Raw genomic sequence first — 25,886 nt, 5'->3', positions numbered from 1 at the left:
TTTGCTACCGGGAAAAGAAAACAGATTACCAGTTAAATCTGAAATAGTCTGGTTATCTTTAACTTTTTTAGTGATTAAATCCCCAAAGTCTGAAACAGGGTCTAATATAAATCTAAAACTGCTTGGTTAACAGAACTGATTGTATGCTATCGCTCAGGCAAAAATAATCACGTATATAATGCCTACTCATGTTAAAACTACAATAAAGTATAGCTTGCAACAATTATTTCTTAATTATTATGGACAAATGGAAAACTCCTTTGAACTTATGAGGCTAAAGTTGGATCCCTGTTAAAGTCAAGCTCTTAGATTACTCTTTGTCTGGCCATGAGTTTCAAAAAGGATCCAATGAAGAATAGCTGCAGTCAGTTATTGATAATTGGGTTTTACTTATTTTATTTTTTAAAGTATTTTATGATGGCAAGTGCTTTACCTATATTGTAATTACCAAATTTGAAAAAGATAGAATGGTTTGATACCAAAGAGCAAATTAATTTATGTTGTAATTCAAAGGGTATGATAGGGTTAAGATCAGTCTAATACCTTTTTCAATAAAAGATCTAAATTGTATAAAATGAGCTATATTTCAACAAACTTATGATTTGAAATTTGAAATTTTTGTGTTGTACAAACTACTCCTTTTCATGTACACATGATAAATAGAATAAAATAGACGAGTTTTCAGCTCCTTTTTTATGATCTTGAAATGATCCTGCTCACTGTCAATACTTTTGATTGCAAAAAAGAAAAATTGTTTCAAGAAGCCGGACAAAATTATCCTTTAATATATTGATCACAGAATGGCTTAAGAAGTTAAAAAGATTAATTTTCTATTAAACAGGAAATATTTACAAAGAAATGCTTAAACTCAAGACAATTTAATTTTACAAATTACGATGAGCAATTGTTAAATGGGACTAACAAGTAAGATTAAAACATTAATACCAGTTGTCAATTATGGTCTCATAATAATGAAGTTACCATTAAATGTCTGGAATCTGTGGATGGAAACCTAGTGTTGAAGGTGACAGTTGAAAATTAACCCAAGGTTCAGAAGCTTGAAGCAAAGGGAGATAACTACTGTAAAATATTGGGATTGATAAGTTAGATAACTCTTCACTTGGAGATGATAATAGTTTCAGATAACTCAAAATGAAGTTTTTAAGGTATTTGAAATCATTATAAATTTCGTTGGTCATCTCAACGAGATTGATTTTCTCCCTTGAGCCGGTACCGCGAAAGTGAGAAAAACAATCAAGTTGAGATGACCAATGATAATCTGTTTATCGCTATTTTGCTTATGACGACGTTGAAATTTACATTGACAATGGCATGTGCAGCCTTAGTTTCTAGAGATACTTTCCATATCTTTCTACTATGCTGAGAAAGGAAATTATCAGTAAGATCAAAGGAAAATTCAGTAAAATAGTGATAATAATATATATATCACAGAAATTTATTATTGTTCACCAAATATTAAGACTTGTACAAGCTTTCAGTCATGTCAGAATTAATAACCTTTGCGATTATGTTTATAACTCTATAATAAATGTAGATTAAACATCCCAATTCTTTTTTGTATGGCAGAATTTTCGTTATGGCTTGATTGTTATAAAAATGTATTTTTACTTCTTTATTATCTTAATAGCGATCAGTGCTTTAAAGATGTAGATACCCAGAAACAATTTTGAAGAAGATAAAGTATATCTAAAAAACTTTTGGGATCATTTTCCACTTCCCCTGAATTCAACTTAATATACGAGAATATGTTATCTAGTTGTCCATTTCATCATAATATGTCAAATACAATTTAGATTTTGATTTTGATTGAAGATATTCATTTTCAATTTTGAAAATAAGAAATTAAAGAAAGTATGAAAATCGTACAGATTCAAAGTTCAAAGCAGCTTTATGCTCAAACATTTGATTATTTTTTTATGACTAGAAATATCAAATATTTTTCATTTCAGAATTACATATATAGATTCCTTCGAATGGTAAACACCACACCCTAAATACCTCAAAACCAAAGAACAACTGAAACAAACAGAAGATATAACCAACCCTAAACTTAAACACCAATAAGCAACTTTGTTATATGTTAGTAAAGACACGCAGCGCTCCAAGCATAATGTATTTCTGAAATGATCATTTGATATTTGTTAAGTCTACACCAAAACTCTGAAGATAAAGAATGTTTTGCTTCGGAACTTTGCATGCACTAGACTACGAGTTTAAATCAATTTCAAGTACTATGTTATTCTATAATCTGACTACTACAATGCTTTGAAAATGTAAAAATTTTAGGAAAATTATTATTTCACCATAAATCTTAAATTTTAATTTAAATGTCTTAGGAAAACTTTTATTATAAATCTGAAATTTTAATTTAAATGACATCTTTTTTTTTTAACGAAGAACCAAAAAAAATGCATTTACTCATTATCTTTTGATTTTGCCATTTAATTAGGGACTTTCCGTTTTGACTTTTCCTCAGCGTTCAGTATTTTTGTGATTTTCTTTTTTTTTCACCACAAAAAAAGCGCTGATAGACCTTTAAGACAATGTTAAAAAAAACTTTCAATCGTTGGATCAAATGACAGTCTGTAGTGGTGAAAATACAGAGAAATTAATCATAACCAGGATATACCTCATCTGAAGTTATTGCAACTATCATCATCTCTGTATTGATAACTTTTAATATTAAATTAACACCCCAAATATAAAGAAGGCGTTATACCCTGGGTTAATCTCCAACTTCTATATTTTGCTTCTTATGTTGTTGCACATTAATAGATGCATAATTTAACTATTGAAAATTATGGACAAATCTTTTACTGCATTCAAGAAGAAAAGATAGACATGTTTTGAGTACAGGTACTTGGCCATCATGGATCAAATGATCATTTGGCTACTGTTGTAATAAATAACATGAAAACTTTCACAATTAAAAATTGCTCATCATAATCCTTCAGAAATATTAGAAATTTTAATGGTGAATATTTATAACAAAAATAAAAGAAGACTTTTTCATATAAAAATAACTAATTCAGAATTAAAGTATTTTTAACTTGGGGTGTACTGGATGACACACACAGTACATCTGTGTTATAGAAATTTCGCCTGCAGATTAACCACATAGGAGTAGTAGTAGAAGTAAATGTGTGCATTTTCAAATTATCAAAAGTTGAATTATTTAAAAAATTACTGCATTCAAATTTTTTTCTACGTATTAAGAGTAAAAATATGAAATTTAAATAATCTGAACCCAGTCATAATTTTTCAATTGATAAATACTTCACATAAATATCTGAATTTTGTGTCTGGGGGTTGGAATCCCTCCTTTTATTCTGATTCCTCTTTTTTGTCGAGCCTTCGACTTTTGTCGAAAAAGCGAGACATAGCGATCCTACATTCCGTCGGCGTCGTCCACAAATATTCACTCTGTGGTTAAAGTTTTTGAAATTTTAATAACTTTCTTAAACTATTCTGGATTTCTACCAAACTTGGACAGAAGCTTGTTTATGATCATAAGATAATATTCAAAAGTAAATTTTGTAAAAAAAAAATTCCATTTTTTCCGTATTTTACTTATAAATGGACTTAGTTTTTCTGCCAGGAAACATTACATTCACTCTGTGGTTAAAGTTTTTGAAATTTTAATAACTTTCTTAAACTATCCTGGATTTGTACCAAACTTGGAAAGAAGCTTGTTTATGATCATAAGATAGTATCCAGAAGTAAATTTAAAAAAAAAAAAAATCTATTTTTTCCGTATTTTACTTATAAATGGACTTAGTTTTTCTGCCAGTTAATATTACATTCACTCTGTGGTTAAAGTTTTTAAAATTTTAACAACTTTCTTAAACTATCCTGGATTTGTACCAAACTTGGACAGAAGCTTGTTTATGATTAAGAGCTAGTATCTAAAAGGAAATTTTGTTAAAATTTTGTTCCATATTTTCCGTAATTTACTTATAAATGGACTTAGTTTTTCTTCCAGTTAACATTACATAACAGTCTGCAGTTTAAGTTTTTAAAACATTTATTAGATTCATAAACTATCCTGGATTTTTACCAAACTTGGACAGAAGCTACTTACAATCAAAAGATAGTATAGAGGAATATTTTTATTAATTTTTTTCCTCAATTTTGTTGAGGTTGTGATTAACAGCAAAAGTAGGCGAGACACTGGGTTCCGCGGAACCCTTACGAATTTTTTTCTAATATGTGAACGTTTCATGGTGTTCCTAGGATTGGAACCCCCCTTTTCAAAATGGCTGTATCCACACATTGTACTGACTCAACTTCCCTAATGTAAAATAATATACACAAATGACTTCTCTGAGCATGGTCCCTGGGTCTTACTTTACAAATGTATAGCTCAATTGGATCATGTAGTTTAAATTCTTTCAAATTTGTAAATTCATTTTATATGAGTTACCTCCCCTTCACTCAGTGAAATTTTTTAATTTTCTATCATCATGGAGGGGCATAAGGATTTTTTTTTACAGACTTCAAGGTTATTTATTTTTGAAGCCAAAGGGAATTCAGTATAAGGACTTTATTTTTCGTGGGAATTTGATTCACCCTTATCAGAACTCTGGAATTAATGAGTAATTTTTCTGAATCAGTGAGTGAAAGCTTTATTCTTTTACACAAATTTTGGTAGCACCCCTTGCTAAAGCCCCTCATAATGCAAGATACCAGTGTTTTCATGGAGTAAGACTGAGTCATCATTATCTTAACTTGACTCACATGAATGTTAAAATAGATAACCACTATTTTCTGTGAAAAAAAGGTGTATCAATTTAATAAATTTTGGAGCATACTTTTTTTAAGCTAAATTGAAGTTAAAATTTTGTCAAACATGAAGATACTTCAAAATAACAAAGAAAGAATAATAATTCTAAAAAAACTGTATTTGAAAATTATGTGCCATCTTTATCTTGTCACATTTAAAATTTAGAATTGAAGACAGAATGAATGAAAAAAACACCCTTGACTTTGTCAATTTGTAAATTTGTTACCATATCAATTACTTACCCACTTCTGTCCTGTCCTGGTAGTAAAAAACCCATCCTAGTAGTACTTCTGTCCTGGGTCACCTGAGTTCATCCCCTGGTCTCTGGTTGGCTTGATGTTGTACATTTTTAGTTTTCAGTTTAGTGTTTTGTAGACTTTTGTCTGTCATTTCTTTTGGTTCCAACTTCCTGGATCACCTGAGTTCATCCTTGGTCTTTGATTGGGTTGGTGTTGTACATTTTTTAATTTGTGTATTGTTTTGTATATTTTTGTCTGTCCTTTCTTTTGGTTATGGGGTAGTCTGTCTTTCTTCGTCCATACTTATAAAGTTATTTAAGTTGATTTCTTCTGTGTGTTTTATCCCATTGACATTAATACCACATACTATTTCTTTATGACAAACTTACAAACATAGGACCAAAAAAAAATTAAAAATACAGTATACCTATATTCTCTGTATAAACTCTGTAATGGAAACAGATAATAAAGATTAGTGATGTGTTTGAGAAAATTGTTGTCAATTCCATCGAAGCAGATCTCTAATAAGCCATATTCAAGGTTTATGACTGAATCTGCCTCTGGTCCCCATCTGTAACAAACATTAAATTTACAAATTAGTAGTGTTGGGGAATGTTGGTGTCACTTCTATCAAACAGGCCCTTTAACAATCTCAGAGTAGAATGATCTTGTTACTATTGTATAGCGTTACGAGAACTATATGCTACTCTCCCTAGTCTGCTACAACGGAGTCTATCCAAGGTCTATGACTGAAACATCCTCCCAGCTGCATCTGTAACAAAAATAAAATTCATAAATTAGTAGTGTTGGAGAACGTTGGTGTCACTTCTATCAAACAGGCCCTTTAACAATCTCAGAGTAGAATGATCTTGTTACTATTGTATAGCGTTACGAGAACTATATGCTACTCTCCCTAATCTGCTACAACGGAGTCTATCCAAGGTCTATGACTGAAACATCCTCCCAGCTGCATCTGTAACAAAAATAAAATTCATAAATTAAATGTCTGTGGTTAACCTTAAAATGAAATAGAAATACATATAAAACATTACACATAAAAACATAAAATAAAATGGATCAACCAACCTTATTTCAATTCTTTGAAGTAACTTTGCCCCCTGAAATGAAATATAAATATTTATTATACCTCAATTATCATTTTCTATATAAAATAAGTACACAATATTTTGACTTACAAGCTTTGAACTATTGGACCTTGTTGAAACTACTTGACTGCAAGCTTCATTATATTTCGCAGGATTTCCAATGCAGCTATAATGGAGGATTTTGAAAAAACCGGAGAGAGTAATTTTTACCTATTGTATCTAGGGTTGACGTCAGTGCAAGATGTAGCCTTAGCATTTCAGAATATTTATGAAGTAAACGTTATGGTTGGGTTTCTGCTTTATATATTACGATAGTTGTTTTATCACAGTCATTTATTGTCTGTTGTCTTTTTTTGATATAATAAAACACTTACAGACTGGATATTTGTGGAAAAGTAAGTTTATTGTCCCCTCGGATACAACTATTGCCCTCAGCTACGCCTCAGGACAATAGTTGCACCATGAGGGACAATTAATAAACTTACTACTACATTTATACACAGTCAATAAGTATACAATATGCATTACACATAAACATATAAAAAAAAAAGATTATTATATATAAAACAACTTTTTTTTAGTTCTTTTAAGTAACTTTAAACCTTTATAGAAACTTGAATTATTTTTTTTCAGTTTTTTTTACCTCACTTTACCATAAAATTTGCAGGGAATAAGACTGCAGTCAAAAAATAATATAAGATTTTTACTTTCGAAGAAAATTTCTCTCAAGCTAGTCAAAAATGGAAGCATAAACATTTTACCTGTGAAAGAATATTTATGGGGACCAAATTAGTCAGGGATGCTGTTTTTTGTGGTTGCTTCCATTTTATTAAATTTTGACATTTCTTTACTTTAAAGATCTGACCATTACTGTACATATGTGCAACCATCAACTACTATTGGTCAAATTAAATGTTGCATGCAATACAGACCAAAATGAGGTTCAATTTTCGTCTTGGAAAACAATAATATATCAGCTATGTTTTTAAGCTCAATTTTACAAAATTTACCAAAGTGGCTGCTTAAATCAAATTATTACTTCATTATTTCATTATAATTAATGTTTAAAAAAAATCCTGTACCCTTTAAGGGATAAATATTTTAAATATTTTTTTTTTTCAAACTTTAAAAAAAGAGTGGAAGCTGGCTAAAATACACAATATAATTAAACGTTTTTTATAACCATTTCAACCTCAAAGAAAAAGATAGTCTTTTCTAAGCGTGTCTCTAGCTTACATTGTAGCTTTACAAATTTGTTCGTTAATTTTTTGTTGAGGAACAGTGACAACCTCTTTGTCCAAAAAAGTTTACTCTAATGCATAAACCCTCAGCCTTGCCATCAAAAGTAAAAAATATAAATAAAGGGAATATTGAAATCAAATCTTCTCAACACTTGGAATAGATAAGCTGGGTTTTCATCAAACTCATTTAAACTCTGCAGACACTAAAAATAAGTCTACAGTCAAAGTCAATCAGATGTCTGGCAATTATAATGCACTGAACATTTATATGAAACTAAGGAACATATGTTTCTATGTGAGACCTCATCTAAGAGATCAAAGCACTTAAAACTACCAACAATGATAGAGTGCTTTCCACGCCTCAAACCCGGTCGCCAATAGTGCATTCAACTCTATTGAGTACCGGTACTTATTTGTCAGAAGTCTCTGTGCATCAGTCAAAGTGCTGGTGAAATAGTCTCTACAGAGTAGAAATGAGTAAAATCTTTTAAATAAAAATTCTTTTTCACAAACTTGTATATTAACATTATTAAATAATATTTGCATTATGAAGTAGGATACACTTTTGACATGTTAGTGTGATGATGTGGGTCTCCATGCTGTGATGTTTTGTTAGAATGACATCCTACATCACTGCCTTATTTTTGTGGAAAATGAAAAAAAAAATGCGTTGATGTAAGCATGGCAAAGGGTTATGTTATAAAACCAATTTCTGTAATTCTTTATCTTCAGTTATCAATTATGAATATAAAAGACATTACAAATAGGAACAATTGAGAGAAGAAATTCAGTTTCTTTTAAAAATGAAATTTTGCTTCATTTAAAAACATATAAGAAAAAGCTATCAAAGTTACCTCCCATTGATAAAAGGTGATTTTCATCAAAACAACTTCCATTCACTTGTAAAAATTTGAATAAATTAAAGTACCAGAGCAATTGATAAATTAACAATTTTAAAGGCCAATGATAAAGTATTTAAAAAAATAACAGGATTGAATTTTTTCTCTTGGTGTCATCTCATAAATTTTCAAAAATGTTTAGTTGCATCTGGTAGTTTTGTTTAAAAGAACATAAATTAGCAAATCTAAACTTTGAAGCCGTTCAAAAAAATAATTCTGCTTGAAATTATGTAGTTTGATTTAGGCATTGCACAAGTTTTCATATCAACAGGTCTAAAAATTTGAGCATTCTTCAATTCATTTCTAAGGGTGGGCTTTGAGATATGAAAAAAATACTTTCGTTGGGTTGCTGCTTCATTGATGTATACCTGCATCCCCTTTTTTCCTAACAAGGATCTAAGAAAAAATAATAGTGTCCTGATGCATAATTTCTAACCAACAAAAAAATACTTACCATGTATAATCATAGACGAGGTTCTTACCACACTCTTTGGTAACTACAAAGATGGATATCTTACTGTACACATTGTTTACTCTTCAAGGTCATTGCTCAATTTTTGGGTTCCTGAAAAATATCGGTTTTGTATATAATATTTGAAAGGGTGGAAACTTATTATTTCTGGTTCTTTAAAAAATTTCAATCTAAGACAGTCATCATGGTCATATGTTTTCTTTGATGCATCTCCTTTAATCATTGCTATCTTTCACTTAAATTCTAATACTGTAAATTTAGAAATTATTGCAATGTTTTTATTATACAGGATTTTCTCAATATCACAAAAAATAATATTGCATTTTAGTCTAAAACGACAAATTCGCAATAATAAATACACGCAACAATTTCTGAATTTACAGCACATGTATATTTATCTCAAAAAGATATTAATATTGTCCTGTAAAAATAACCGATCAAAACTTTTTTTGCATGCAAGTATCATTAACTTTGATTATGGTCATTGTTCCATGACCTATGGCTGTTTACAAACAGAAATTGTCTCAATAGCGATCATACCACATCATCTTATTAATACCAGTATTATTTATACTGTCAAACCCAGTCATTTGTTTTTTCTTTCTGTTCAGATTTGTTAGCTTATATAGGTTGAACCTCTGTAAATATAGACAATGCAATTTCCAAAAGGAACTCCTTTTATGGATAAAAAAAAAAATTACTATAAAGTTTCGTAAATAAACTGTTATCACAGAGAAATGTCTCGTTTTTTTGTAATTTCAATAATGCAAATGTTGAAATTAAAATAGCAACACTTTAACATGTAAGTTTTGCAATTATTCAAAGTAAATGAACCCTGACTGAAGGTACATGGCAAAGCAATTTCCATGGAAATGAGATGTACCAAAGCTAATACAACTGCATACCAAATACCATTGACTTATCATTAGTAGTTTCCTTTAAACAAACTTAACAAAAACTAATACATGTAAACTAAGCAAAATTTCAAAGTCAATAAACCATAACTGAGGGGGTGGAGTCAAATAATCTCTTTGGTAATGAGATGTGCCAATGCTAATACAACTGCATACCAAATATCATTGACCTACCACTAGTGGTTCCCCATAAACAGACCTAATCACAAACTAATACATGAAAACTAAGCAAAAGTTTCAAAGTCAATAGACCATGACTGAGGGGGAAGGGCCAAATAATCTCCATGGAAATGAGATATGCCATTGATTATACAATTGCAGACCTATTATCATTAACCTACCACTAGTGGTCCCCATAAACTAACCTAATCACAAACTAATACATGAAAACTAAGCAAAAATTACAAAGTCAATAGACAATAACTAAGGGGGCAGGGCCAAATAGTATCCATGGAAATGAGATATGCCAATGCTTATACAACTGTAGACCTATTATCATTAACCTACCACTAGTGGTTCCCCATAAACTAGACCTTATCACAAACTAATACATTGTTGTTGTCACTGTCGCCGAAAAACAGCATACCTATGTCTCGCTTTTTTACTCTGTCAAGCGAGACAATAATCATATCCTGGAATCTTAAGTTCATATGCACTATTATTCTTTACAAAGTTCAAAACACAGGGCTGTGCAGTATATTTTCAACATGTTTATGCCTTTCAAAGCCTTTTTATTAAGCAAGGTAATTAATATTGTACTTTAAAAAAAAATCATTTTAATGTTGAAAATTAAGGGAAATGTAATATTCAACCAATACAAACCTTATAGATGAATGCAACTGGCCGATTCTTTTATATTGTTGTATATACTATACAGCCTAGGTTTTCTGTAGGTCTTCTTTAAGTTTCTGTGGTTTAACAATTCATCAAAATGAGAATGTTGTGGATAGTCTTTTAAATTCTCTGAAATACAAAATTCAATTTACTTTTCCATATATATATGCCTTTTTCAGCTGCACTGGTTTTTCTGTGATCAATTTGCTGTAATATTTTCAAAAGCACACACAAAAACATTATAATTGGTTTAAAAAAATCTTAAAAATGGAAATTAATCAATGATATAACGTTGGTTTTTTTTGGTGTACAACCAATGAGATTACCCATAGTCCTTAGATTTTCAAAAGGAAAATTACATTTGTTGCGTAAACACAGCCAACTTTGCCAAATGATTATGATGAACTAAAACCAAAGGAAATAACATATAATAAGCTTTTCAAATAGATACCATGGTCCCAATTTATTATATTAGTAAACTCAAGGAGATGGTGTTTATAATCTCCTTGTTTAATTAAATGTCTTTTACTGACCTTTGTGTCATTTTAAATAGCTACTGAAAGTACAATTTCTTTGAAAAATATTGATTTTAGTTGAAATGATAGGACGTTTTTTCAGTGGGAACTCACTTTTGTCCTGACTATATATACTCTGAGTCTAGCATTGTTGAAAATCTATATAATGGTGTATAGTGTCTGGTTTTCCTATCTAATACCAATTTAGATGACTTTAAGTTCCTAGAATCCAACTGAAAAGAAACATTTAATATTAAAACAAGTCAATGAAAAAATGTTATACTTCTCAAATAAATAAACCAACATGAAGAAATGGTTAAGAGTCATCATTGTGTTTCCCATCCAACCTTATTATGTATGAAAAATTTGTGAAATCTTTAATTCTTTAAAAATAATTTTCTGGAACTAAAAGTTTGAAATCCAGAACAGAATTCATTAAGGTTTATGACCCCTTCTGTAGCCATCTGAATTCGAAATTTTCAAACTGCAATAATATCAAAACAGCAAAGATAATGTACAGTAGAGATTGGCCATTTTGTACATATACCAAGGAGAAACTTCGAACAAAGCATCATTATTTATAGTTTCATTGCATTCGATAGAAAATGGGAATTTTGAGACAAATAAAACCAGATTTTTGTAGAAAATCCACAAACTTTAATACTGAGATTTTCGTTATAAAATTCTAAACATAGATTACTTACTTGTTTGTCCATGGTGTGCTAGCATTTATTGTTTACAAAAAGTCCGAAAAAAACTCGTGGTGAGTCATTAAAGACATGTGTTATAGTAGTCTCAGTTAAAGTCTAGCGCACCCTAGAAGGTGTACTTGAATAGGTCCGTATTTACATTTGTTTTAACCAATATCTTCAGTGGCGGATCCAGAGGGGGGCATTTTTTTTTTTTTTTTTTTGTAAAATGATTAATCAGACTAGACTTCGTGAACTTTTCCCGCGTATTTAATTTTCATGCGGCAATTCTTTACTTACAAAGATATGTTTCGCTCGTATTTACTGTAATATATTATTGATTATGTCAAAATCATGTGATTCGCTACGGTGGAGTTGACCAGTGCGTCGAAAAAACGTCACTCAGTCATTTTGAAATTCAAATTACAGTAACTCATTGCTTAGGCTGAGGATGACAAGCATGACACATTCAAAGCGACAAAGGATTGAGCAAGAACGTATTTATTGACTTCTATTTCACAATTCCACCGAACAGAAAGTAATACTCTATTACACTTTCATGAAAAAAAGTTCCACAGCAATATTATTTACCTACGAAAACATGTTTAACCCAACACGCCACAGCCTATTAATAACATAGCTGAATAATGATCCCCAGTCAGTAAGCTCTAGATAGATTTAAAGTCTAAGGTACGGACCATTTGATTTGAGGGGGCAGTCCGAGATGTTTGAGAGAAAAAATTGTGACCCTGGTTTTTGCCTTAAACAAAAATTCTGGCCGTATCTGGATTGAAAACAATAATCTTGTCCACTTTTTTGCTATTAGAAACATAAATTTCCAACAGAATTATTTAGCATTAAATGAACATGATGAATAAAAAAACGGGCGTAATTTTTTTTGGGGCCGGGGGTTTGCAAGTAAATCCCATATCTGACCGGAATGTCTGTCTCGTCGAACTGATAAAATATATACTTTTTCAAGGTCCGACTGCAACCTGCCTGCTGGGTGTGGCCTTTATGTCTCCATTTGTCGACCGTCATTCATATATTCGTTGTCATTTCAGACTCATTCGTAGCCTTTGGTTGATTTGGAACCCCTCACTTCCCTTGTTGGGTGAAACATTTCAACCAAACATTTGGATAAAAATTGCTTGTTTGTCTTTCTTAACTCGTGTCGGTCGTATTGCTAATTTCATTGAATAGCCCGGCGTATATCTTGTTTACAACAAGAAATCCGTGACGTTATGCTAACTAAACATACAACAAACGAGAATTTTCCATGTCAATTTTTTACTGACAAGTCCCACATCAAATATGTTTGAACATAGCTTTGAATCCATCCAATCATTTTATAATAGACAATTAATGGGGAGAATACGGCATCAAAAAAGTCCAACCCTTACACTTCAACTATAAAATATACATGCCTTACGTCAGGAACCGTTAAAAAAGTGCATTTTACACTTATTTTATGTTTTATAGCCAAAAAAAGGTCCAAAAATATTTTCGCCTCGCTCCGCTCGGCGATTTTTATAAACTTCGCCCCCCCTTTCCAAAATCCTGGATCCGTCGCTGATCTTAATTTATAATTTTGTTTTAAGGAAATCATTGCTAGCACTGCATGCAATTATCGTCTGTCAATCAAGCACCGAATTGTCAAATATTTTATTACAAGGGGAAAGGCTGTGTATTTTCTATAAAATTTCCATATGTTTAGCATTGAACATGTTGAATCAACAGAAGGGTACATAATCCTAAAGTAAATAATTATTACTACATTACCTTAAACTCGTCATGAAACTTTAAACTTTTTCATGTCTTCAAAAATTTTAAGGAAATAATGCAAGTCTTTGTTCAAGTAAAGATCAAACTAATTTGAACTCAAATCCTAACCTGTAAGTCACATGATCATACGTACAGGTAACAATCTTTTCACTTGAAATCTACTCACTTCATACTTGAATAACTGGCTGGGTAGAAAATATAATAAATGAAACCTGACACAAGGTGTTTCACAAAATATGTAACAGAATGTTGTTCAGATAATAAAGCATTCCTCTAAAGGGAAAATGAACAGTAAAACCTAAAAACATGAGGCTCCAATATCCTGCATAATTTTTGAAATTTTGCATGATATTGTCTACAGCATTTAAATGAGTACATATCTAAACACTGATATTTGGGTTAACTCAGTTAAAAAAAAACGTTTTTACAATATGAACAAAGTTAATTTTGGACCCTTTGGGCCCTTATGTTGACCCATAGTAAAATGTGGCTAAAATTAAAAAAAATCCAAATACACAGTTAAATTCAGCATATCAAAGAACCTCAACAATGCAATTTTTGATGACACTTTAGACCCCAATGTGGACCAATTTAAAACGGGGCCCAAAATCTGAATACAAGAGTAGATTCAGCATATTTTAAACAGTTTGATTGATTGATTTTTGGTGTTTTGGTGTTAATATCAAGATCAGAATAATGTGATAAAGAAGAATAGTTATACACCAAACACAAATCAGAAAACGTTTTACTATCACGAGGGTCATAGGAAAATTTCAAAGTTAAAGTGACCTTACTTTGGTAAATGATACACCCCAATCTCCATGTTGTATCAGCATAACAAAATTGGTCTACCTAAGTTCTATGGTACAAAAATTATGAGTGACCTGACTTTTGGATATGACACATCCTTGAAGCCCATGATGCAACTGCATACCAAGTTTGGTTAACATAAGTTGAATAGTATAAAAGTAACCTGACACAGACGGACAGACACATATTACTATGTATTAGATACATGTAAGCTGTTCATCTACAGTAGAGACATTATGATCCATTATAATATCCAACAAATCTGTGACTGTTGTGTGGGACCATAATCAGTTCTTTGAATAGTTATTTCCAATATATAGAAACAAAATTGTTATTGGTTGCTTGCAGAAAAAAATCTTATATAAACTTGATGCACCTCATGATAGCGTTGGTCAATTTCTAATTCATCCCACAGTTTAGAATAAAAGTAGATGTTTGGGATGTGTTATAGAGAAAGATCGTGTATTTTTAAAACCTATGGTTTCTTCTTTTAAACAAAATTCTTATTTTCATCCATAAATGGTGTAAAGTAAAAGATTAAAGAGTAAGACTCTTGAATGAAGATCTCTGTTACAGTCATTTCCATTGCAGTCTTGGATACAGGTTTTTTGTAATAATCTTGGAATGTCACCGATTTTATTTCTAATATTTGAGTAACAGACACAGTAATTGAAATCAATTTGAAGAATTTTTTGCCCTTATAGTCACATTAATGATTTTGACATTATATAGGCATCTGTTGAAGATCATATCAAGATCTCTTCCTATTGTTTTTGTTTTGTTATGATGTGTCTCATTGGCATATACTCCACATCTCTTTTTAAACTTATTCATTCAAGCTGTTATTTCAATTTTGAAACTTAAAGAATCGTAGCAAGCATGCTCATGTACCCCATGCCCCCACATTGTCACCGAACAAACAAAATCTCACCAAAATCCTTAGTTCAAAGACTCATATACTCCTACAAAAGATAAGGTCTTGTAGATATACACATCTACATATTATGTCCTATTTAACTACAAAGTTTCATGAAATTCTGTTATGTGGATTCAGATGAGTTGCTACAACTAACATCATCATCATCATCATCTTCTTCATCATTTTCTTCATCATCTTTATTTTTTTCTGCAGACTTTTCACCTATTTAAAATTTTACTTAACATATTATATAGGTAAATATATAAAAAAAAATCTTTATTAAAAATCTATATCTTTGCAATTATAGTTAATAGATATATGGAGATGTGGTATGAGTGCCAATGGCAATGATACAACTCTCCATCCAAGTCACAATTTGTAAAAGTAAACCATTATAGTTCAAAGTACGGTCTTCATTTTACCATGTTAATTGTCCATTATCAATACTGCCAAGTCTTGCCAATTTCGCAGGAGATTCCAGTCTTTTGTCCAGCAATACTAAATTCTTTTAAAAGAATAATCACCCAAATTAAAAACAGTATTTTCTTCCATGAAAAGGGTCCCATGAATAACCTATTTGTTTGCATTTATTCATTAGACCTTTGAGTACACAGTTGCGGATCCAGAGGGGATCCAATGGTTGGACCCTCCCTTATTTTTAACAATTAATGCTTTGGAATGCGGACATATGGTTGGACCCCACCCCCTTTTATCCTGGGTTGGAACCCCCTTTTAAAAATGGCTAGATCCACCCCTGCTACAACATATATAAAATGATAAAATACTAATTCATTTGTTATATATCTGTATTTTTTTTTAAATCAAGCATCATTAGTCATGAATTTAAAAATTAATCAAAATAAAGAACTTAAGTTGAATAGTTAACACGATTCTATGATTTTTTTTTTAGATTTAATTAACATTTCAAATGTGCTCGACTTCAACACACTGTATGAGGGTCATGATGGATGGTACATTCATGACAAATAAAAGTAAAAATTCATGTCAAATGATGTTAACGGTAATTTTTGGTGCATGACAATAAAGTGTACACTTTCTTTTAGACGATAAAAAAAAACGGCTAATCAGTTTACATTAAAAAAAAAGTCAGGGGCACAAATTCGTCTGACAAAATAAATTAATAAATATAAGTTAGATTTTATGAGTCATTACAGGATGATACCAGACAAAAGGTGTTTTGAAATACAAGGAAAACCCAACATATCAACGAAGAAGGGCCTCTTTTGCTGTGCATAAGATTAAAACTTGTCACCAGGTCTTCAGCAATCGGCTTTTTAATATTCATTTACAATGACAACACATTCATCATCATAACAGAAACCAACATTCAATGTGTTGTAAGCGTTACATTTTTTCACACAAGAACATTTCAAACAGTGTATTTCTAAAATGACAGAGAGTCAACTTACATGTGTTTTGTATTGCACCATTAAGTAAAAATAACATATATATAGAAAATGACAAATTAAAAGAAGAAATAAAAAAATAAAAAGCAGCAAATTAAACTATCTATACATAGATAACACTAGTCAATTTACTTCCATGGTCAAACTAAAGAGCGAGGAACACGATTCCCTAAAAAAGAGTGATTTGAAAGATTTTTTGCATTAGATTTCCGAGTTCTCAAATTTGTTTTAATAGTTCCACCACATTGATGTAATGTCATTACAGGATGATACTCCCATAACAAACCGTGCATACATTCATTACATCATGGAAGTATTATATTGACTTTGAATTTGAACTTATTATGTATTATTTCATTTATTTAAGAACAACTGGAATTTATTTTACATGTATAACAGTATGATCTCGCTAATGTACGTTGTTTTCGTATATTACATTTGTGTTGGTTATTTTTTTTCAAAGACAACTTTTCAAAACGCCGGAGACCTAAGAATTTCTTAATTTAAACTGACTTTTCTGACATCAAAATATAGCTTTTTGACAGAAGTATTCAACAGTATGTGTTAATATTTCCTTTGCATATTAAGTGTGCTTCAATTTTTTTGGTTACTGCTGTCTCGTTTCTTTTGAGGTAATTCATCGTTATTTACTGATGTGAGTAAGGGAATTTAGATAATAAAATTTAAAAAAATCGGAGACCTAACAATGAGATAAGATAAACTGACTTTTTTTATACCACCAGAAAGTTAAATCTATGTAGAATTCGGTCGTATGTGTTAATAAGAATTCAGATGATTAATAAAAATAATATGAAGAATTAATGAAAGGTACCCATTTATTTTCCCATTACTTTCTATGTTAATCGGACATCATTAAAAACATTGCACCCCGGGTGTCGCTGATAAGGGTAATCGGCCATTAGTGTCCTTCATTCTTGGGTATGCCTATGACGTCGTTACTTTTTACATTGACAACGGCACGTGCGCTCTTAGTTTCTGACGATAATTTTCTATCTCAAGCGAGTAGCATGGTATGAACAATTATCAGAAAAAAAAGATAAAAGGAAAAATACACAAAATAGCGATAATACATAGTACATGTATTTTAATTTATATAATGGTGTTATTGTTGTCTCGAGCTCAGCCTTAACTTACACATTCGTTTGTTTGACGACTCTATTCCTGGACCATTGTATTATTAGATCTATACGTGTTTCAATTTCTAATGAATGGTCACCCGATACTACCAAACACGGTCTCGGTGGTCACTTAGTAATTCGAAATTGACATAATAACCGTTTTTGCTCCCTTTCCAATGATTTAAGATAAGACCAGACAAGGTTCAATGTCAACGATATTTTTTTCAAATTGAACAATGCCATGTATCTTTTTTATAAACTATATGCATATAATTCTTATATGATTTGCATATTAGAGAATACGTTGATATGATTGGTAGAGAGGACTTTCGGTAGTTGTTCTTGACGTTGTTTATTTTTCGATAGACGACGTTGACCGAACTTCTTTTCGTAACCAATGTAAACAAGATGGCGGCGATAATGACACAATCCGGATCGACGTTAACAAAATTTATTTTCAATTCGCGTTAATAGGTCTTAATAGTTAAATTAAATAATAAACACAAAACATTCGTTTGAATGATAATAAGAGTTTTTGTTGTTTATTTTTTATCAGATTGCAAATTTCATGGAGTACATATTTTTGCGTTAACCAACAAATATATCCACGCGCCAGGCCTATTCAATGACACAAATATACAATTTACGTGTGATAGAGGTTACGAATGTGGAAAAATAAATTCCTTTTTTCCAATTTTAAAGAATTATAAGGATTAAACGCCTTTTTAAGATCTTTTAAAGGAATTTATTGGTGTATAAACTGTACCAAGTCACTCACAAACATATCATAAAAGTCCTTCGGACTTTTATTTGTTTGTGAGTGAATTGGTCGAGTTTATACACCAATAAATTCCTTTAAAAAGGCGTTTAATCCTATACTAACTGAAAAAAGTCATTTTAACTATCATGTGGCACCTCTATTGTATAAGCAAGGACATATAGTTTGAATGGAAGTATTATATAATACTTCCACGAGTTTGTTTTTAAATTAATCCTAACCTTGGTACTGGGAATAATCACTCATATAAAGTCCCAGCTTGGTGTATTAAAGGGAAGCTGCCAATATAAAAATAAGAGGATGTGGTAAGACAACTATACGGCCTTCAACAATGAGCAAAACCCATACCACGTAGTCAGCTATAAAAGATCGAGGCCCCTCATGGAGGTGTCCAAGTAATCACATAATCACAAATGTTGTGCCAATATAATCACATAATCATTAATTATTTTTTCAAACAAGATAATCAAAAATACAGTCCCAGATTATCAAATAATCAAATAATCATGAAATATTTGGTCTGGTAATCAAATAATCGCTATAAAAACGGCCAAGTAATCACATAATCAAAAACCCCATGAGGAGGCTCATAAAAGGCCACGAAGGCTTCAGGTACAGCCAAACTTCCAAACCAAACCTTTGTATCTATGGAAGAATTTAGTAAAGGTTTTTAAGTAATTTGTGGTCACGAAATCCCAGACCTAAAGGGGCATTAGCTGTTAAATTCATGTTCACCGATTTGACTCAAATTCTCATATTTGACTTATAACATACTAAAACGTATATCCAAATTATAAAAAGTCTAAAATAAACATGAATAAAGATATAAATAGCTATATATATAAATAGCGAACTCGTGCAATTGGATTTTTCTAGGTCGGTTTGATTTCATATTATAGGTTAAAAATATGTTAATAATTGTTATAACCTGTATAAGAATGAGTTTTTTGGGGATCGAATCAGTCAACCAAATGGTTTACCCTTGTTTCACTTCCAATGTTGATATTCTTTTCCTTTTAACAGCTGATCACGCCTAGTTCATGCGTAACACATCTCTAGCTAAGGGGTTAAATTGAAGTTCACACGCGAATACGGATATAATGAGGTCGAATTATTCACTTGCAAGTAAATAATTCATCAGCGATGTTTCTTAGCTTATTTTGACAAAATTGAACCAGTCTGGCTGCTAAAAGCGAATTATTATTTCACTATTTCACTTTCATTAGTGATTGAACAAAAAAATCATGTCGTTTTTTTTTATGTCTCGTCGCTATTGCCCCTTTAATAATTTACCAGTAATACATAGATTACGTTCATTTAAATCTAAAACGTCACTAAAGACACGGGATTTGCGAACGACACTGAAGATGGTGCCAAAGGAACATCACCGTCCAAAAAGGAAAATTAACAATAGTGAACGAACAATCGTCTTTTTTGTCGTAAATTTTTGTGAGTTTAACTGAAATATCTAAATCTAGGGAATGGCAGTTATTACCGTTTATATTTGATTTATTTAAAGTCAGTTCCTTTGGGTAATGTCGGCAGTATATTTAGAAAATTCTTGATTATTTAATGAAAACGAAAAATTATCATCAAAATAACGGTAAGTGTTGTTGAATTTATCAATCAAGTGCAATTTAGAAGGGTCTTTACTGAGTTTGGCAATAAACTGTGATTTATAACAGTACAAGAACAAATCTGCTATTGAAGAGGCGCAATTGGTACCCATTGGAATACATACAACCTGTCGATAAACTTTATTGTCGAAACGTACATAAATGTTATCAAGCAGAAAATTAATAGCTTCAATCATCTCATCACACTCCAGTAAGTATATTTAGCACATTTACCTTTCTCGTTAGAGAAGACGGCTTTAAATGAGTTGTCACGAGAAAATATATTTGTAATCAGATTTATCAAACAACCATTTAATTAACATGATTAAATAGGACAACTGTTGTGTGATAAGATTGGATGGAAGTGTAGTGTAAAGAGTTGAAAAGTCAAAACTCAACAGAATCAAAAGGACCATCAAAAGCACGTAATTTATCTAAAACATCCAAAGATTTTTTACACTAAAAAAATATTTAATTCCACTAGCTATTTTCATATGTTTTATTATATAAAACTTAATGATAAGTTCGTTGATAGTAGTTAAGGAACTAATTAAAAGCACTGAAAGATAAGTTGTAGAAAACTTACTAGAGGCCGAGATGAAACGATATTTTACACGTTTTTTGGTGTAATTTTATAGGTTACCAATACATACTGAGTAGGGACCGTCAAATGTTCAGAAGAGGCCTTAAGCTGTGATGTGGTTTTGATATGATTGTTTACTATATATGACTCTCTGTCGAGCGCACGGACTAGAATGTAGAAGAATTTAAAATTTCATTCAGGCTTTTAAGAACGTCCGTGTAGTCCGCAGTCCGTTACGACATACCACTACCACATGTTGCCATCATATTGGCTGCTTTGTCGGCCGGTACAAATACAAACGGCTTTGCGAGTACTTGAAGTTTGTTTCTTGTTCTAGAAATAGGCGTATAATGTACTCTTTTATCTAGTTCTAAATTATTTTCAAAATGTAAAATTCGATTACATTTATTTAAATAGTAGGAATCAAGAGATTTTTTATCAGATTTTTCCAGTTTACACCATTTTTTTCACTTCGAAGTTCACTTCTGCATGCGTTATTTGAAGATTTACCGCTAGCTTCTAAAATATATTCTCTAATACAACTGCTGGGGTTTAAATTTCTTCATCGACTTAATAATTTTCAATCCGCATATATATTAAATAACGGCAGGTTATGATATGCTTTAAAAAATGTCCGGCTAAAAAACACACTTTACCTACAAAATATATTGATTTTTAACATGAAAATATAAAAAAAAAAAAGTTTCTGTATTAATTTCAAATGAAATTTCCAACGAATATTGAGAAAATATAAAGTGAACTTTGGACTCTGTAGAAAGAGGAAGAGGTGTGTCAAAAATGAATTGTCTCCCTTGAAAAATTGCCTTGACCTTGTTGGCACAACACCAAATGGCGCTTGGCATTACGTGGTATTCATTTATCATTTATCAAAAACACAGGTTGTTTTAAAGGTAAGGAGTCAAATATTGTAACAAAAAATCAGTTGATTAAGAAACAATCAAATTTAACAAATGTTACCAACCCACATTGCAGGAATCAATAATTACAGACGCGTCCAGGTAGGATATTAATCATCACACATGTTAACCTTACTCCTTAGACTTAGTTTTATAATCATAATATTAAGAAAAGTATAAAAAACTTGCATTTTTAGTTTTCCATGATAACGAAATTTATCTTTAGCACACTAAAGTAAATTACCTGTGAAATAGGACGAAGTCGGCATTGGCAGCTTACATTTATGATTTTTTTTATCTCTGTAAAAAAAAAAGTGTAATTATTTGAAAAATTAGACTTTTTTTTTTTGATTAAAGGAAAGTTATCATTTAAAATGGTAATTTAGGTCACCAAAATTTTTTACCCAGTGTAATGACATAAAATATGAAATGGTTAAGAAAATAATCCATCGCATATACATGTAAAGGTTACAAGACAAAATCGGGCCGTCTACAAAAAAGACAAATTGGGCCGTCAATAAGGTTTGATGGTTAATAATGAAAAGATGTTTTTTATGCCTCTACCATAAGCAATGGGGGCATTACAATTGTAAGTGTTACCCTTGACTGTCCGTCCATCCCATTTTCATTTCCACACTCTTTAAGTTTTCTCATCCAAATTTTATGAAACTCATTTTCGTTCTTTGTGATAGGCGCATTTTCGCTATCGTGATCTGTTTTTCTACAGATTTTTTTTTTTTATATTTTTTATATTTTCGTGATCCGTGATCATGGAAATTTATCTTCTGTGAATCGTGATTGACAAAAAAATCAACTCGTGAATCGTGATGAGACCCCCCCATCAGGCCCCTCATAAACAATGCTAAGAACCCAAACTCACAGACAAAGTTCGAATTTGGGCAGTGAGTCATTTACCGTTCTAGAGTTATGGCCCATTTTAACTTAGAATTCAGTTTCTGCACTCTTAAGTTTGTCTCATCCAAATTTTATGAAACTCATACACAATGCTAAGAACATAAACTCAGAGTTCAAATTTGGGCAGTGAGTCACTTACCGTTCTAGAGTTATGCCTCTTTATAACTTGAAAAATTGCAAAGCTTGAGCAGGGGCATTCATGTCCTCAGACACATCCTTTTTTTATTTTTAAAAATAATCTAGTCGGCTTGGGATGAGTAAAAACAATATATGTAGCATAGACTACATATATGTGGCAGTAAAATAACAAGCTTTGTGTTATGAAACATAAATAAAAACTGTTCTTCTTGAGACATATTAAAACTACTTTCTATTTACATATTATAAACTAGTACGATTACATCACTGTTCCATGTTAGGGGAAGGGTTTGGCACCAGCAAACATGTGTTATCCCACCACATTCTGTAATCACCTGTCCCAAGTCAGAAGCCTGTAATTCAGTGGCTGTTATTTGCTGCTGTATATCATATTTGTTTTTTTCTTTTATTGTTATGTACATAAATCAGTTAGCTTTTCCGTTTGATTTGTTTTACACTTGTCATCTCGGGGACTATTTAAATGATTCAATGACTATCTATAAACATGATACAAAAGACAACTCTGACATATCTATAAAATATGCATACAATGTATATCATGTAGTGATTAAAAAACTTTAGAATGATTTTGATTATTAGTATTGACCTGTTTATATTATAATAATATAGGTTTATATATTAAAATATTTATATTTTATCTGTAGACTAGAGGTGGGGAAGGACCTATTTTAGAATTTTTTCTTAAAACAGAATGCAAAATGTCATTATAAAATTACCATTATATACATGATATATGAGGAATCATTGACAAAGTACATGTACATGTATATCAAACTATTTCTTATTAGCTTATGATGCTGTATTATTATCTGTTATCACAGGAGGTTTACATGAAACTGTCACAATATTACAGGTGAAAATTGAAAGAAAACACGATAGGACTCAATTTGTAATATTTAGTGAAAGATGACTTCCAAAAATAGACATCTAAGAGTCCCATACTAACCTGACATTCCTTAAGTAACTAAACAAGAATTTTCTGTTGTGAGAAGAAAAAATTAATATTTCAAGCTCAAAATTCAAGTGTTCTCCCAGTGACTTATAACAGCATGGTATTGGTACAATAGTGCTACATATGTATCTGAACAGATTTTATAATAGAATGTATTATAGATGTGTTGCTATTATTATTCAAAGGAAACAGAGCTATTTCATATTCCATAGTGCTATATGAATATATTGGGAGAACACTGAAATCACTATATTAGTTGTATAGAAAAGGCACAAACCTTAAGATGAACTAGTTGTAACTGTATGTGTGTATGAATCTGAAATATGGGGATTTTAAAATGAGAATGTTACAATACTTTGTAGGTAAAAAATTAGTCTCCAGTTTTCTGTATGTAAGAAATTAATCTCCAGTTTTTATTACATACATGTACCAATAACCCTTTTCAGTTTATGTGGATCTATTATCAAATCAGCTTTTATCTTTCAGATTATTGGATGCCAGTGGAACATGGCTTTGCTCTACTAAGAGTATTGATGTGGAAGAGCTGTGAAAGAGAAACATTTTGGCCATGGGGACACCCAAAGTCCCCACCATGCACCATCTTCAGCATGAGGCAAGACCTCTAAAGTGCCAAATAACAACACCTGACGAACCTTCTCATCATACAGAATCTCCCATTGATACTAAATATATTGTCTCACTTCAAGTTCAGTCAGTAATGCGAAAGCATAGGACATCACCGAAGGTTATACTCAAAGCTAGCATAACTTCTGTCCTTGCTATAACCATTGGTTTTATAGTGCTTTATACCTTTTTATTGAGGTATTTCCCACCAACAGTACCATACCACAGCTCACACAAAAGTCGAATTAAATTGATTCCAAAATTTGGCGGATCATCAAAATTTGCTGCAATGGAGAATCATTATTATAGTCTTAAATGGAATATCACAGAGATTTTAGGAAATACTCCAGGAAATATATGCAAAAGTGGTATAGAATTTTTAATTCTTATAGTGTCTGCACCAAAAAATGTACAGAATAGACAAATTATAAGAGAGACTTGGTGTAATCCAGTTTTGTACAAACATTCCCAGAATGCATGGCAGTGTTTGTTTCTTATAGGTAAAGTAGACTCTAGTGACTTACATGACAGTTTACAAGAGGAATTCAAGTCTTTCAGAGATATAATATCAGGCAGCTATACAGACTCTTATAGAAACTTGTCGCTAAAAGTGATGCAAGGATTCCACTGGGCAAGCCGGTATTGCCCAGCCAAATTCATATTGAAAACTGACGACGACTGTTTTGTTCATACTCATAACTTATATAATATCATAATACACCATCAAGATGCAAACAGTTTATATATGGGTCACGTCCAGTCAGACCCTAATCAGCGTAAAGTTATACGTGATCAAGACAGTAGGTGGCATGTGCTAAAAGAAGAATATGAGGAGGAAACATATCCTCCTTATGTGAGTGGTGTAGGGTATTTACTCTCTGCTGATGTTGTCAAAAAAGTTGTTAACATTAGTCAGTACATAAAAATCATTCCAAATGAGGATGCTTACATGGGAATTTTAGCTCAGGAAGTGAACATTCCCCCAACAATTAGTGCTAGATTCCAGTTGGCATCGACTGGATGGTCTATGTGTAACTACATGTACCTGCTTGCTTTTCACAGGGTTGAATACAATAAACAGAGGGAAGTGTTTGATAAAACTCTCCAAGCTTTACATGAATGTAAAAATACTCCAAAACTTACTTGGAACTAATACCTTACAATTAAAAAGTAAGTATAATATAGCATGCAGGTGATAATGACAGTGAGTACCTATATACACATAATACTTTTGCTTTTCTCAGTCTAGTGTACTGATTGATATTTTAGTGTGGGAAAACATGATTTATTGCATTGATACATGTATATATTAGTTGTAATCAGTTTTGAATCAGATTTCAGTCGCAGGGAGTATTCCTAGTTTGGTACATGTATATTTCTTCTTTTGTCATAATGTTATTTTTTTTAGTACTTCGTCATGATTTGAGTGTTGACTTTTTTTTTGTATAAACATTTGTAACATTCAAAACCATGCTTGTAAAAAGTCAATGCAAGATCCAATACTGACACTACTGGTCAGGTCAATTATTCTTGTGGCATCTGAACAGTT

At 31.3% G+C, this 25,886-nt stretch overlaps 1 protein-coding gene across 3 annotated transcripts in view; it reads left to right on the top strand.

The window, feature by feature from the left end:
- LOC127726301 (beta-1,3-galactosyltransferase 1-like) overlaps positions 1-25,886 on the top strand; it is a 54,043-nt gene that overhangs the window by 19,241 nt on the left and 8,916 nt on the right. The window contains exons 1-2 of one of the 3 annotated variants that reach the window (XM_052233626.1): positions 21,585-21,681; positions 24,200-25,507. In XM_052233626.1, coding sequence (XP_052089586.1) covers positions 24,282-25,490 — 1,209 coding nt within the window. In that variant the 5' untranslated portion in view covers positions 21,585-21,681; positions 24,200-24,281 and the 3' untranslated portion in view covers positions 25,491-25,507. The other 2 variants (XM_052233636.1, XM_052233621.1) reach the window with 2 other exon arrangements.

The sequence above is a fragment of the Mytilus californianus genome, unplaced genomic scaffold (genome assembly GCF_021869535.1).
Source record: "Mytilus californianus isolate M0D057914Y unplaced genomic scaffold, xbMytCali1.0.p SCAF_1, whole genome shotgun sequence".
NCBI lineage: Eukaryota > Metazoa > Mollusca > Bivalvia > Mytilida > Mytilidae > Mytilus > Mytilus californianus.
The sequence above is the reverse complement of the archived record's forward strand: the minus strand, read 5'-3'. Positions and strand labels throughout refer to the sequence as shown.